The following is a 15,467-nucleotide window of genomic DNA, read 5'->3' on the forward strand; positions in this document are numbered from 1 at the left end:
CCTGTGTGGAGTTTGCATGTTCTCCCCATGCCTGTGTGGGTTTTTTCCAGGCAGTGCGGTTTCCTCCCACATTTCAAAAACATGCAATTGGACGTTCTAAATTGCCCCTGGGTGTGATTGTGAGTGCGACTGTTGTCTGTCTCCATGTGCCCTGCGATTGGCTGGCAACCAATTCAGGGTGTACCCTGCCTGCTGAAAGCTGGGATAGGCTCCAGCACTCATGGCCTGCCACAAGAGCTGCTGAGACAGTTATAAAGCAAAGCAAAGCAAATGTATTTCTATAGCGCATTTCATACACAAGGTAACTCAATATGCTTTACATGATTAAAGACATTTGAAAACAAAGAGGAAAAATAAGACTTTTAAAACGGCGTGAAAACAATAAAAATGACAAAATATTTTAAAAAAGACAATTAAAAGCGCATACTGTGGAAGTAATATGATCAAAAAGTGGATATATTCTAAAAAGCATGAGAAAAAATACATTTTCAACCTGGATTTAAAAGCATTCACACTTGGCAACTTATTCCATTTGTGTGCAGCAAAATAGGTAAATACTGCTTCACCAGGTTTGCTTTGGACTCTGCACTCCACTATTTGACCCGATTCAGTTGATCTCAGACCCCTACTGGGTTTGTATTCCGTAAGCATTTTTGTTGTGTATTCAGGACCTAAATCATTTAGTGATTTATAGACTAGTAGCAGAACTTTAAAATCTATTCTAAAGCTGACTGGAAGCCAGTGCAAGGACTTTAGGATTGGAGTTATATGCTCTGATGGCTTTGTTTTGGTCAGAATGCAAGCTTAAGCATTCTGAATGAGCTGCACCTGTTTAATACTCCTTTTTTGGGAGTCCAGTCAGAAGACCATTACAGTAATCAAGTCCACTTGAGATAGAAGCATGGATGAGTTTTTCCTGGTCTGCTTGACACATACAAGACTTCACTCTAGATATGTTGTTCAGATGGTAGAAGGTAGTTTTTGTGATTGATTTGATATGATTGTTGAAAGTCAGGTCGGAATCAATTAGAACACCAAGGTTTCGGACTTGGTCTTTGGTTTTTTAAAGATGGGTTAGGGTTAGGGTTAGGGTTAGAGGTGTTTACTAACAGCAATTGTCTTTTCTTTATTGGCAAAAACAATTGTCTCAGTTTTGTTGTGACTTAGTTGAAGAAAATTTTGGCTCATCCAGTTATTTATCTGGTTTAGACACAGCGGTCATCAAATCAGTACTGTGTACCTCCATCACAGACTGCTATGGGGTGCTGAAAGGATTGTTTGCACCACCCCAACCACTCTTGAGGACTTTCACTCCACCCGAACGTGAACAAGAGCAGGCAAGATCCAATCGGAACATCCACATCCTGGTCACCAATTCTTCAGTCTCCTTCCATCGGGTAGGCGCTACCGATCAATGCAAACCAAAAATAGCAGGCATATTCCAACAGCTTCTCTTCCCTCTTGCAATTAAATTCTTAAATTATTGAAGAGCTAATTTACAATTCCACTGCAACGTACTGCCAATTTTCTGCCTCAGGTTGTTGTTGTCATATCATTCTGGGCCAGTTTGTATGATATATGACAGACATTCGCATGACTAGTCACTTTGAACTGCATATATGCCTGAAGTCTTGACACCCTTTGCACAATGGTCATTGCACTTGACAGTCACTCTAATTAGCAGCCTAAATGCTTTAAATGGTAGAAGACTGCATCTTTAGCACAACTTTGCACAACTGCGAGTTAAAAAAAAATGTTGCCTGTTGTTAGGTTTATCACCTAACTTGCTGGAATAGTTGCACAAATAACGGACAAGAAGTCGTCTTTCTTCTGATCAGGAGGACGTGAGAGACAGCCCATTTACAGTCTCCAAACATGTTCTGAACCAGCCTCTCACGTGTTCTTTTTTTTTTTTTAATTAGAAAACACAAGGTCAAAAGGAGGGGTGAGCAGATGAAATGAACAAAGGTACAGTTTTTGGTAATGATGTGGCATATTCTTTACCCTTGGCCACTTCTAGGAAGATACTGTTGTATCTGTGTGTAGGAGCTCGTCCTGTGAACAAGACTCTTCGAAGCAAAGATGACACTTTGGCTTTGTTGCAAGTTCATAATAAATATATTAACGATAACTCTAACACCTGTCAATTGACTATTGCTTTATGTACTTAATATGTATGTAGTACTATGACAACTACCGGATAAAAAATTCCTTGTGTGTTGTTTACTTACTCCGTCAATAAAGCTGATTCAGATTCTGATTTGTACTTATCACTTTGCCAATGACGTGCGGTGGTAGGAGACTTCAAAGGGTGGAGGGAAAAACCGTGCTGTGTATTTGCATGTTTTCCCCCGTGTCTTTGTGGGTTTTCTCCAAACCAGTTTTCTCCTGCATCCCCAAAACATGCATTGTAGGTTAATTGAAGATTCTAAATTGCCCGTAGGCATGAATGTTAGTGCAAATGGTTTATGTGTGCTGGCAATCAGTTCAGGGTGAACCCTGCCTCCTCCCTGAAGATAACTGGGATAAGCTCCAGCACTCTTGTGACGCTTGTGAGGATAACTGGCTCAGAAAATGGATGGATCGATGGATGGATGGAAGGATGATTGGATGGTGTCTCCATCCTGTACCTCCATTTTGGAAACGGCAATGTGTGTCTGTACTTGGTGCATTGGCTCAGTCGCACGCTTTATTATTCTTCTTCTCGGTTCATTGCAGCCTAAAGATGGACTGTCATCACTGTGACACGACAACACACCAGGGCCGCTCCTGTCCATGTTTGTGTGTTTTCTGTGATTTTGGTTAGGCGTTAATAAGTCAACAAAGAGTCACCCTCAACGAGCATGCAAGAGATGCAGCTGAGTCAAGCTAATTTTGATGGGGATATCGGAGTTTCATCCTCTGGTCGACACTGTGGTGGGTAATCAGATTGCATTCAGATGAGGATCAGGCAACATTGTCTTCTGGAACCTGCAGAGCCCTGTCAATTGCTGCCATTGCAATGCTTGATGAGACACAATCATCAAGTCAATTCTTTTTAGTCTGCACGATGAGTCACACTGGCTTCTTCTTATCGCTGTCAAATGTTTCCTTAGTGCAGCTACTCTGTGGAACTAACTGATGCCACCAAAACATGTTTCCCGGCCAGTTGGCAGAATCACTGTAGCCCAAATAACACCAAACACGTTACACTTCTGGGAAAATGTATTTTCTCAAGCTTTGGGCATAGTTTGCTAGCCACGCACAGAGGGGTCAGGTTATAATGAATGAGAAAGTGGCAATTCTGTCAAAAGCTCACTGCATTAAATAAGGTCACTTTGTGTTTGTGTAGTGGGGGAAGCCTTAGCTCGAAAGTATATGTCCCAGCCCGCTGTCGTTGTGGGACTAGTTGTTATCCCCACACTCCAAAAAGAATCCAACCAACTGAGATGATGAAAAAGGATTTTAACATTAGGCACAATAATATTTAAGTATAGGAAAATAAAAAAAATTGTAGTACAATAATGATGCATTTAAAAGGTAGTGCACATAAAGTTTAAAAGGTTGCTCATAAATAAATTCAAACAATCAGTTTACAAATGTAATTTACTGATCCATCCACCCATTTTCTTGAGCCACTTACCCTCACAAGGGTCGCGGGAGTGCTGGAGCCTATACCAGCTATCTCCTGGCAGGAGGCGGGGTACATGATTAAAAAAATAGACCACTATGACACCAGGCAAAAGTCAATTCAGTGATTCTTTGCATACATTACCTAGAGTTACCACACTTTCACAATCACTGCTTTAGATGAGTATCAACTTAGAACAATCAAAGTCGGGATATCAGTCTTATAGGATATATAGGCTATGTGTTTGTGTGAGCATGGGGGAGTCTTGGGTCCATCTGTTGGAGGAACAAAACAAGGCGCCTGTGTCATTAGCCACTCCGGTGCACTCAAATCAGCAGCATCCTGATTACACGTTTCCCAATGATGTTGCTCCGTCTCTGTTGGTAAGCCCATTCCCTTCTGTTGGGCCCCAAAAGACAAAAACAAAAGCATTTGTGCTTACAGAGCCACTTCTCAGGTTGGGAAGTGAGATGTGGCATGGGATTAGGTGCATAATCCTGCCCACTGATGTGAAGAGAATTTGCAGCATGTTTGGTTTGCATAACGTTCACAAAATCAGTCTGCACTTGACCTTGATTTGTGTCATTAATTTGCTCAGTCAGCTGTTGGCGCCATCTGTGTTCAGGACCCTGGTTGTCTCAAGGTCAGACAGCCTTCGTTGGAGTTTTTATCAAGTCACTTTTACAAGGTTTTGGAGAAACATACACAGCCGTCTTTTTCATGGACGCCCCTGCTTATTTCAGCAAAATGAAGCCAAACCATATTCTGCACGTTACAACAGCGTGGCTTCGTTGTAAGGGTGTGGGTACCAGACTGCCCTGCCTGCAGTCTATTACCCAAGTTAGCGATTATTTGCTAAAAACAATAACATTTATCACGTTTAACATTAAATATATTGTTTTTGTAGTGTATTCAATTAAATTTAGGTTAAACATGATTTTCAAATCATTGTATTCTGTTTTTATTTACGTTTATCACAGGGGTGCCCAGACTTTTGTACCCCAAGATCGACTTTTCAAGCAGCTAGCCTCTCGCGACCGACAAGGGGAGGGGGGAGGGCGTCCTTTTTTTTTTTTTTTTTTTTTTTTAAGAATGACCAATAATGAAATACAATGACCAAGGCTTAAAAATCTACTCACTACAAATATGCAAAACATATATATCTTAAAGTATATTGAGGATTCTTCATGTATAAAAGTATGTTTGTCTGCCTTGCACAACTGGAACCATAAACATTTTTTTTTAACTATCTGAGTAAACGATTATGATCACTAAACACCACATGAATGAAAATGCACACCTGGGCTGTGTCACTCACGTCAGTGGATTCGTCCAACTGCAGTGAGAAACACTCACAATCTCCGATCTCCTTTCACACATCAGCCATGGTTTCATGGTGCCGAGTAACTGTACTCCTTTACAGCAGTAGAGCCATTTTTGAAGATAATATTTCCACCTTATTTTTAAAAGATCGGAACATCGAGTCAGCTATGCTCTTTTACCATCTCTCTGTCTTGGAAGGACTTCTTGTTACTAACAATGATGTTACGAACCCGGAAAGATGCTTCGGTTGTGGCTTTCACTGTTGAACTGTATTGTGTGAAAAGTGACTGCTGTGAAGACAATTGAGATTTTAGTTCGTCCACTTTTCCCATTCTCAGCTTGCTTTTCAACGGAATGTCAGTGTCGTATTTTCCATAAACAGTTCGAAAATGGTGCTCCACATTTCACTTCACTGGCAGATGAGGAAAATGCATTTCGAAAATGACATCGCCTCCCATTCCGTATGAAAGTGATACGTTTTTGTCTTCTTCTTTGCTCCAGCATCCATACTCAAATTTGATAAAATTTCTTTACTTTATGAAAAAAGCGAGGGCTTAAAATAGTGGGGGAACTCACTGACTACTGTGTTTTGCTGTACTCAATGTCGTTTTATGCACATGTCCAGAGCTAAAGGTCATAAAAATATGGCTGACGTCTTTTCTCTTTTTTTTTTTTTTTTTTTTTTTTTTGTCCACACGCTGTCGCGATCGACCAGTCGCATTGAGCACCCCTAGTTTAACACAACATTGCAACCTCAGTGGAATTGGGTTTGTACATAAGTACCTTGAATGCTCAATTTTTTCATTCCTGTAACTCAGACACGACCAAATACATGTGTTCCCCACCTCTTGTTTTTATGTTGGTAGATTCTGAACCAGTTAAATGATATGACATCTTTTTCCTTTTATTCCTTTCCAATTACTTATCAGAAAGATGCTAGTTTATCATGACAAGTGCTGATATGCCCTTGAGTTAGGCAGTGATCAACCCCCACTTGAAACCTTTGTGTGCTGCTTGGATATCTACGTCTTGGTGTGCTACAAAAATATACAGTATGTCACAGTATAAATTAAATGCTAATTGGTAAAAAAATATATATACTTAATAATAACAACTCTTTCAAGATTTAATATTGACTTGTTTTTCAGACATCAGTGCCTTTTTAAAGCATTTCATTGGCGTCTGCTTGCTAACAGATCTTGATATCTGCTGTGCCCTGATCCTTTCCTTGGAGAAGTGAGTTAAAGGCAAGATTTCTGATTGAGGCGGGGTCGAGCCTGCGGAGGCGAGGTGCGTGGCGTGGACCTCACAGCTGAAATGAAGCGGAAAAGCTCCTGTCACCAGGTAGCAAGGAGGAGCCGCGGAAATGGATTGTCGTCCGAGCTGGATCTGACTTTGGATAACAGGTGAGCGGCTCCTTTGTGTGAGCGGACACACCAATGTGCAGTTAGCGGAGGCACTCATCCTGAAAGTCGATATGTGTCGCATGAACCGTGTAGGGCATAGGTCATGAAAGGTCAGCCTCTATCACGTAAGAACTATGCAGCATTAAATTGTGGCAGAGGTGAGACTGTTACAAAAATGGGACGTTTATACACTGAGAATTTGTTTTTAGTTTAAAATCTGTCCCAGTAGTCACAAATCATTTAATTTGCTGTTAGGATTCCTTGGCTATCTTTTGTCTTTTTTTTTTTTTTCAATGTTTCCTATGTTTTATGGCACACGTGAATGTAGCAGAAAGCCAGGAGGGAGCCAGGGTCACAGCCAGGTGGCAAGGCAAACTAATGCAACTGTCACATGGCTCACCCAGGCATAGACTTCAGCGTGTTTGCACTCAAAGAAACAGAAAATGTCCAACTCAAGTCATCTGACACTTCACTTGTTCTTTTTGGAGAAACTTTAGTTCTTCTGAAAGCCTGGAACTATGTGCAATTTTTTTTTTTTTTTGCTTCAATGTATGCTTGAATGCAAAATACTTTCCATTGCTGAGCTAAAAATGCCAGGGCCAAAGTATTGTTTTGGAAGTGCTTACGGTGTTGGTGGGTCCATGTTGGTCATCTGTCATGATTTGTAATCAGATGGGATTGGACTGAACACAAAATCAGACAGAGGTGAAAGAAGTAGTACTTTATTTGGGGGTAGCTCAGGGTTTGTATTTTTAAGGTGTGACGGTGGTCCGTAGTAAGGAAGAGCATGCAGAAAGTGGGAACGTGAGCAGGTGGAAGAGCTTTAAAGCGTGTTAGATCGGGACCCGTCGGAGGCACACTGGAGGTGGAGGAGAACACAAGAGGGTTAAAATATATGTAGGAAGCCAAGTACTCAAATCAAACACTAAGGGAGGTACAGCATCTCAAGACGAAGAGTGTGAATACTTGCTTAGGCGCTACTTCCCTGGATCTGGCAGGGTTATAAGTAGGTGGTGAGAAGTTTTGATTGAGAACAGGTGTGTGGACGAGGAGGTGATGATTTCTGGAAAAAAGAGAGAAAATGTGCCACCCAAGCTTGAAAAAGGAGCTGCAGGGTACAGATAATTACATACTATATCTATGCCACCATAATGACAACCAGAACAATTAAATGTTTGTCGACTGAATTGCAAAATGTACATAAGTACCAAAGTATCCATTAGCTTCTCTGGAAGGGCGAAATAAAAAGGTGCCGACGTGTAATTGAAAGCAATGTAATCCCTCCTTAGTGTTGACATTTTAATGTTGGCATTTTCAAATTGCTGTTTTTTTCTACAAAGTTGATGCAAAGTGCGACCAGTTCTCTGTAGTGTCGGTTAATAGAGGTGTTAGTCACCAGTTACTATATGTAATGACTACATAAATACTGTCATTCCAACAGCAGACTTCTAAGGTTAAAGTCTGGTTGAACTCGGGAGTTTTCAAATTGCCAATTAATTTCCATCATTTGAATCGTGGGAGTAGAATTGGTCAGCTCCAGGGTCAAACTCTAACCGACATAAAGTTTTAATTAAAATTGAAATAAATTACCTGGACTAAATTAAATAAATTTTGTCCAGGTAATGTTGTCGGTAAAACTGTCAACCTTGTTAACGGTCATTAATTGTTAGGTGGGTCGCTTTCTTGCGTACATGACTTGTTTTGTTCCATCCATCAATTAACTGGTTGTGACTCGAGTCTCTACTGGCTGCGGAGACATCTCTGTGACATCTTTAGGAGACGAGCCAGGTCACTATGGAGTTGTGGTGAAATCAAACTTTGATTTCTATTTGGAGACTTCACTATTAGGTCACTATGGAGAAAAACCTTTTGGCAATCCATCATCACCAAGAATTACGTGGAGAAATGTACTTATTTTGGATTTTATTGATTTGATTGAGTCTTTTACTGTTATATACTGTAGTAAAATCTACATTGCCTAGTGTGACAAAGCTGTGTGCAACGGTCACCAAAATTTACATGGACAGGTTATTTTTGATGAAAGACTAGATTATTATAGTCATGTCAACAAAAAGAACAACAAAAATGATGGGTTTTCTGAAAAAGGTTTGCCCATTTCTGCTTTTTTGACTCTGTATCTGTTCCTATTCACAAATGACTGATTGGCCTGCAAAGCATTCAATATATCTGAACAGGTTTGTGAGAATACTTATGACTTAAAAAATTCCCAGTATGTCAGACATTAACCATCATCTCTTTTTCAACAGTTTTCATGATTACCTTTTTATAAGCTTAGTACATTCCATTCCTGCCTGTTCGTGCAATACGCACGATCTCCCTGACACGTTTCAAACCTTCTTTCCGTTCTCATCTGACTTTCATTTGTACCTAACAAGACGTTATAGTAATCTTCATTTACCCTTCTGATAAATATCTTGTCATCAGATAAATATTACATTTAGCGGTCTAAAACTTTGGAATAACTGGGATATACTGTACCTTTGAGCTCTATCTTTTAAAAAGTTATTGTCAATGGACCTAATGTTGTCCTAAGTCTTCACACTGGTTCATCCATCTATCCATTTTCTACACTGCTTATCCTCACTAGGGTCATGAGTATGGAGGAGCTCATCCCAGCTATCTTGGGCAAGAGGCAGGGTACACCCTTAAAATTGGTGCCAATCAGTCACAGGGCACATATAAATCAACAACCACTCACATTCACACTTATGGACAATTTTGATGGTTCACTGAACCTACCATGCATGTTTTTGGAAACTGGAAGTACCTGGAAATAATCAACACAGGCAATGGAAGAACATGCAATCTCCACAAAGGCAAAGCCGGATTTGAACCCGGGTCCTCAGAACTAGTCGCTCGCGTTTGTGAATTTTTTCATCATTCTCGTGAAATCCAAAGAAAAGTTTGATGGATGTTACAAGCCGTAAGGAAAAGAAGAAGAAGAATATTCTCATGAAATCTTGGATGCACAACGATGTAGAGTGATAATCACAATGAGCAATTCAATTATAATCCAATTCTCACAGGGGTTTGGGAGGGGACGTTTGAAATGGATGATCTACTTGACTGTCAAGCGAGCTACCATACACTTGTATCAGTGACAACGAACACATGACGCGGTGGACCCACTTATGTACTTGCAGCACCATTAACTCTGCAACTCTCGGAGGGACGCAGAGTCGCTGGCCCCCACACATTTTCCCCGAAGGAATGGGGTGTTTGCCAGTTCCCATTAAATGACCTTCTGGAGCAAGTTTTAAAAAGTAATCAGGAATATGTCATAACTGCACGCCCCGACACTGCTTCTGCCGCTTTATGTGTTTTACTGACTTATCTGAGGTCAGTGCCAAGAGGCCAGCAAACTGACAAACAGCACATGTGAATAGTAATCATAGCGTCAATCACTAGCCTTAAGCCATCACTCAGGATTCAAGCCGCCGCTGGACGAATCAACACGTCTGGCGGCTTCTGCCCGCCAGAGAATCGAAGAGAATTCAAACGGTGACTGCGATAACCCCTTATCGCAAACATTTAACGTTAACGGATTTAGACTCCTCAATTTCTATGATGGCTTTCCAGCTTTCTGTCTCGTATAACTGTAAAACATCATGCTCTTTTTTTGTGCGTGTGTGTGTGTTTTGTTTTATTGTTGTTGTTTTTTTTTAACCTGTCAAGATCAGTTCCACTTTGTGTTGGAACAGTTTGGGTGTCCAACAGCGGAGTTTGAAACACTATCTCTGCTTATTTTTACACATTTTTAAATTATTTTAATGTTTATTGAAAATACATTTGGGTGAAAAAAAAGAATTTTGTTGGTGGAGCGCCGTCCTTTAATAAAACTTTGTTTGGTCACAATGTATGTTTGACTTGAATTTTTTTCTAGTCTGTTTGCTAAATAATGGAAATTATTTTGATGTACGTATTAATTAGTGGCAGCGGTTGGTTGAGTGGGGAATTTTCCTCGTTGTAGTAAAAATTTTATTGTGGCTGTATTCATTTAGCTTCTGATGAAGCCGTTATCTTTGATCTCTATCACCATTCTGAAAAATTGTCTTCACCCTAGACCAGAAATGTTTTTGGAACTGTATAACACATCATTGCCTGACGTTCTGTTTTGGCACATTGTTTAAGGGTTTATGTAACTGTGAGAGGGTTAATGGGGCGTCTAAAAACTCTTGACTTTCCAACATTTAGGTAACAGAAAAAGCTTCGTTACCATTTTTATTTTTGTCCTATTTTGGAATGAATATAGTAGTAGTAATAATAGTAGTAATAAAAACGGGGATCTTTTATGTTTTGAGAGAAGGATTACGCCCCCCCCACTTTATTTTTTTTTTTTTTTAAGTAGGTCTATACACAGCAACATTCATTCAGTCATTTGGAACCCACAAAGCTCTTGTCCTTTGCATCTGTGCAATCCATTTTTCACAACGAACCGGGTCTTTTGAAAAAGTATGAAGAGTAACTCCATCCTCCCGAGTGTTCGAACAATATCCACCAATACAACAAACCGGCATTTTGGCTAACACGAAGGAAAAAAGGGCTACCTTCCCGCAGGTAAAACTGATATAAACACACAAGGCCGCCTGAGTTCACGTCTGCTAATAACGTCACTTCTTGGTTCGTCTCCAAAACAAATCCCTCGAGAGGAAGTTCACAGGGGGAGTTACAAAAAGCCATATACGTTAAAATCATGTTGTGTGGCAAAAAAAAAAAAAAAAAAAAAACGATGGGTCAATTCTGGCTGCCTTTTTTTTTTCTTTTAATTGAAAACATCCTAAAAATGATGCTTTTGCTGTCAGTGGCCCTGAAAGTGCCAGGTTGGTGAAGGTATTCTGTTTGATTAAATTTTCAAATTGGCGCACAATCCCTGATTATGACTGGATGTATTTTGGAAGTGCTGTTTTGGATAATTTAGCAAATTATTTGTTAGGTTTGAATTTTAGAGAAGGAGCAACATACTGAAGAAAAGAGAGCATACAGTATTCCCTTTTTGTATTATTATTATTATTTTTTTATTTTTCCATATCAGTGAGTCCATAATTGCGCCCATATTCATCAAATATTTCAAAAGACTGATTGTTTTGCTCTTTTTTTTTAGCCATCTATGATTTCATTAAGTGTTAAACTCACCATTTGCAATAATTGCTGAATTTGGTGACACATTGGTTAGATGTGGAAAAAAAAGTGTGTGAATTAAAAAAAAATTTGGCAGTGGCTTGAGCATCTGTTGCAAGTGAATGTAGAAGACAGAAGGCAAATGCTGCATTTAAGCAAACTGGGAGCTTTTATTGTCTATTCTTACTATGTGCCATATAAAGAAGACTAGTTGCATGCCGGCCCAAAACTGAAACTTTCTTTGGCTTCACATTTTTAAAAATAACACCTTATTTTGTTTACTCCGTGGAGAAATTTTGCAAGTAGAAATTTTGAGTGGATTTTTTTGCGCCTTTCCTAGATGGAGGTTGGTCATTTTTTACATCTCATCTTTCTGGAAGTCAGCAGAAAACTTCAAAACCCAGATGCCATTACTTTCAGGTGTTACATGTGAGTGTGAATGAGCAACAAGTTCCGCGGGTACCCTACCTCTTGCCCGAAGCCAGCTGAGACAGGATAGTAAGGATAACCAGTACGGGAAATGGAAGGGCACGTCCCTGATGCTTTTCCTAAAAATGCACTGATTAACGTTTTTACAGCATGGATTTATAGTCTAAAATGATTCTCCAGTGGTCCATCTTGAATTAACCACTTGGATTTACTGTGCAATTAAAAGATGAATTAAACGAGTACTTTGGGTATTTTTGCTGGTGTCGCAAAGTTGTGTGAGAATGTGGTACTGCTGGCCTTCATAAACACTTAACTGCCATCATACAGTGCTGTGAGTGCAAGTTGTCCACCGACGCACTGCGTGTCCCCAACAAGCTGTTTTTGTCCCAATTACTGATGCTGTCATTTACCGCTCAGAATGCAACTGATAATAAGCAACACAACACCAAGAAGCAAAAATGATGTGTGCATGCTGAGGGAAATTTGGTGTTGATCTACCTGCTGAATATAACTTGGTCTTTCCTTTTGAATATGAATAAATAAAAATGAGAGAATTAATATTTCATCCAAATCTTTAATGCTTCTTGTAAAAAAAGCACCATTTAGCATTCTAAAAGTGAAATTCCATTGAGAATTTATGAACAGGATTTGAGACGTTTGTTCAAACTACAAAACATCAACAAAGCGGCGGGCTCAGACATCATGTCCGCATCCTGCCTCAAAATCTTCATACAGATCTTCAATAGCTCTGTGTAAACTCCCCCTGTGTTTTAAATACATGACCATGATAGCAGTCCCCAAGAAATCTCCAATCTTGGGTCTGAATGACTACAGGCATGTTGCCCTGACATCTCTGGTCATTAAATCATTTTAACACCCTATGCTGGATCACCTCAAGCGTGTCACAGGTCCCCTGTTTGACCCCTGGAGTTTGCCTTCTGAGCAAACACTTCTGTGGATGACACAGTCAACGTGGCACTGCACTTCATCCTAGAACACCTGGACACTGCTTGAACTTACAGGAGGATCCTGTTGGTGAACTTCAACAACATTCACCCTGAAGTTTCCTGAACTCCCATGCTTTTCTCGTTGCAGCGTTTCATCTACCCTCTACTGGTGGAATCTGCCAAACGGGCAGGACACAAAAGGTGATGGGGACACCTCATCCACACAAACCACCAGCAATGTGCCATCCCAGGAATGTGGTTAGGGTTAGGGTTACTGACTTTTGAAGATGGCACCACAGTCATTGGCCTCATCAAAGACAGTCACGAGTCTTCCTATCGACAGGAAGACTGGAGCTTTGATGTGGCCGACTCAAACTGAAGCTGAACACGCTCAAAACTTTGATGATTGTTGACATCAGGAGGCATCTTTCACCATAGCTGCTCCTCACCCTCCTAAATATAATTGTGTGTAATCTACATAGCTATGATAGTCAAAATTATAATTCTGAAGAATTTCACCCAAGGGGAGCATATACAGGCTAAACAGGAGGGGTCCAAGAACTGATCTATCTCATTGCCATTTGTCGTGATTGACCACTTCCAATGGTTATAAAGTAGCTCCTTTACCCCAGGTAGAATCTGCACCATTTAAGGACTGTTCCATTTAGTTCTATGCATGTTTCCAACGTGTTTATCAGTATATTGTGATCTACGGTATCAAAAGCCACACAGAGATCCAACAAGACCAAAATTTACACCTTTGCTGAGTCATTATTCAGCTTTATTTCATTGATAAGAGCAGATTCTGTACTGTGATGAGTTTGCAAACCTGAGTGAAATTTATCAAAATTCCATTTAAGTTGAAGAAATTACTGAGTTAATTAAAGATATCTTTCTCGACAATCTTGGCTATGAATAGGAGATTAGAAATGGGGTAAGAACTTGCTAACATGGAAGCGTCCAGCACTCTGTTTTTTTAAAAGAGGCTTAACACAAGCAACTTTAAGATCTATAGGAAACTCACCAGATGGAAGTGAGCAATTCAATATTTGTTGCAATCAGCTAGCACAAACTTTGCAATACCTTTGAAATAGTCAGATGGTATTGCGTCAAGACAGCTCATTGATGATTTCAGCTGCTGAACCGTTTTATTTTTTTTTTTGTATCAAATTTTTACATGGTAATAGACATTTCCCTGAGTGGTTTCAGATGTAGAATCAATTTATCATTTTGCTGATTTGTGCAGATATTTAACTTGATGGATTATATTTTTTTCAGTAAAATAACAAGCAAATTCATTGCATTTATCATCTGTTAGGAGTTCAGGAGCTATCAGATTCGTGGGGAGGGGGTTGTGATTTTGTCAACAACAGCAAACAGTGACTGTTGAAGTTCTTACTAATGATTTCAGAAAAGTGTTACTTGTCTAGCCCCTGACTAACACTTAGTCAAAACTGCAAAGACTTTGTCTATTGAGATCACAGTCAATTTGGAGTTTGTTTTCTCCACTTATGTTCTGCTTTCCTACACTTTGAATTAGAATTCTTAACCATCATTGCGCCACAACATCGTGTTCTGGATCACCTCAGTATTGTCGTACTTTTAACAGGAGTGACAGCATCTATGGCATTTGAGATTTTTGAGGTGAAATTGTCCAAAAGTTCATCAACTGTATTAGCCTTCACAGTTTGTGGCGTAGCTAAGATCGACATTAACGTATTGGAATGACTCTGATTAATCTACCATTTCTTAATAGAGGTGGAGATTGTCTGAACTATTGGAAACCTCTGTAATTCAAAGAATACCCAAAAGTGCTCACAAAGTGCCATATCCTTAAAGTCATTTGATAGAATCTCAACATTCGTAGAGATGACCAGGTCTAAGATGTGACTTTGAGTGTGGGTTGGACTATGTTGAGAAAGGTGTTAATGTCTCTCATTATTATAAAATATTTATACCGTTTTTTTCCAGATTACAAGGTGCTGCTTTTTTCTATCACTGTGAACCCTGCAGTATTTTAACAATGCAGCTAAAATATTTTTTTGTGAAGTTTAAATGTAGAAGAAAAAATAGTTTGAACGTAATGGGTATAACATGTCCATTCCCTAAAATGCACCTGGGTTTGGGCATGCACAGATGCCTCCAATGTATAGAAGAGGAAGAATTTACCTCGAGTGTGCATCGAAGAAGAAGAATTACCTCAAATGTGTGTAGAAGAAGAGGAAGCGACCTTAAGCGTGCGATGAAGAAGACAGCACCAGTTGATTTTGGTGTGCTGGTAGCAAAACACAGCAAACACAAACTAGATCAAAAATAATTTTAATTAATATAATCATAAATACAAATGAATTAAAAACAAAAACTGGCCAATGTGAAAGTCATCCTTTTCTGAGGTTTGCCAGTGAAGCTTAAAAGTGTGGAGGACGATGAAAGAATTAACCATACTGAACATGATGACTTTAGTGGTTTGAGTGAACAGGAGGACCGGGAATTAAAAACGACTTTTCTGTTATGTTTGGGAATGTTTTACTGCCATGATACAGTCACTGTTTGGAAACAAGATGTGTAAATATACGTTTACAAAGTCTTTCTGTGCATGTGTATGTTTGTCTG

At 39.6% G+C, this 15,467-nt stretch overlaps 1 protein-coding gene across 3 annotated transcripts in view; it reads left to right on the forward strand.

Annotated features, from left to right (window-relative positions):
• plxna2 (plexin A2) overlaps positions 1–15,467 on the forward strand; it is a 339,402-nt gene that overhangs the window by 68,707 nt on the left and 255,228 nt on the right. For 2 of the 3 annotated variants that reach the window (XM_061839739.1, XM_061839732.1), the window contains exon 3: positions 6,130–6,339. In XM_061839739.1, coding sequence (XP_061695723.1) covers positions 6,251–6,339 — 89 coding nt within the window. In that variant the 5' untranslated portion in view covers positions 6,130–6,250. Of the gene's footprint in view, positions 1–1,251; positions 1,398–6,129; positions 6,340–15,467 lie in introns of all 3 variants that reach the window. The other variant, XM_061839724.1, reaches the window with a different exon arrangement.

The sequence above is a fragment of the Syngnathoides biaculeatus genome, chromosome 2 (genome assembly GCF_019802595.1).
Source record: "Syngnathoides biaculeatus isolate LvHL_M chromosome 2, ASM1980259v1, whole genome shotgun sequence".
Classification (NCBI taxonomy): Eukaryota; Metazoa; Chordata; class Actinopteri; order Syngnathiformes; family Syngnathidae; genus Syngnathoides; species Syngnathoides biaculeatus.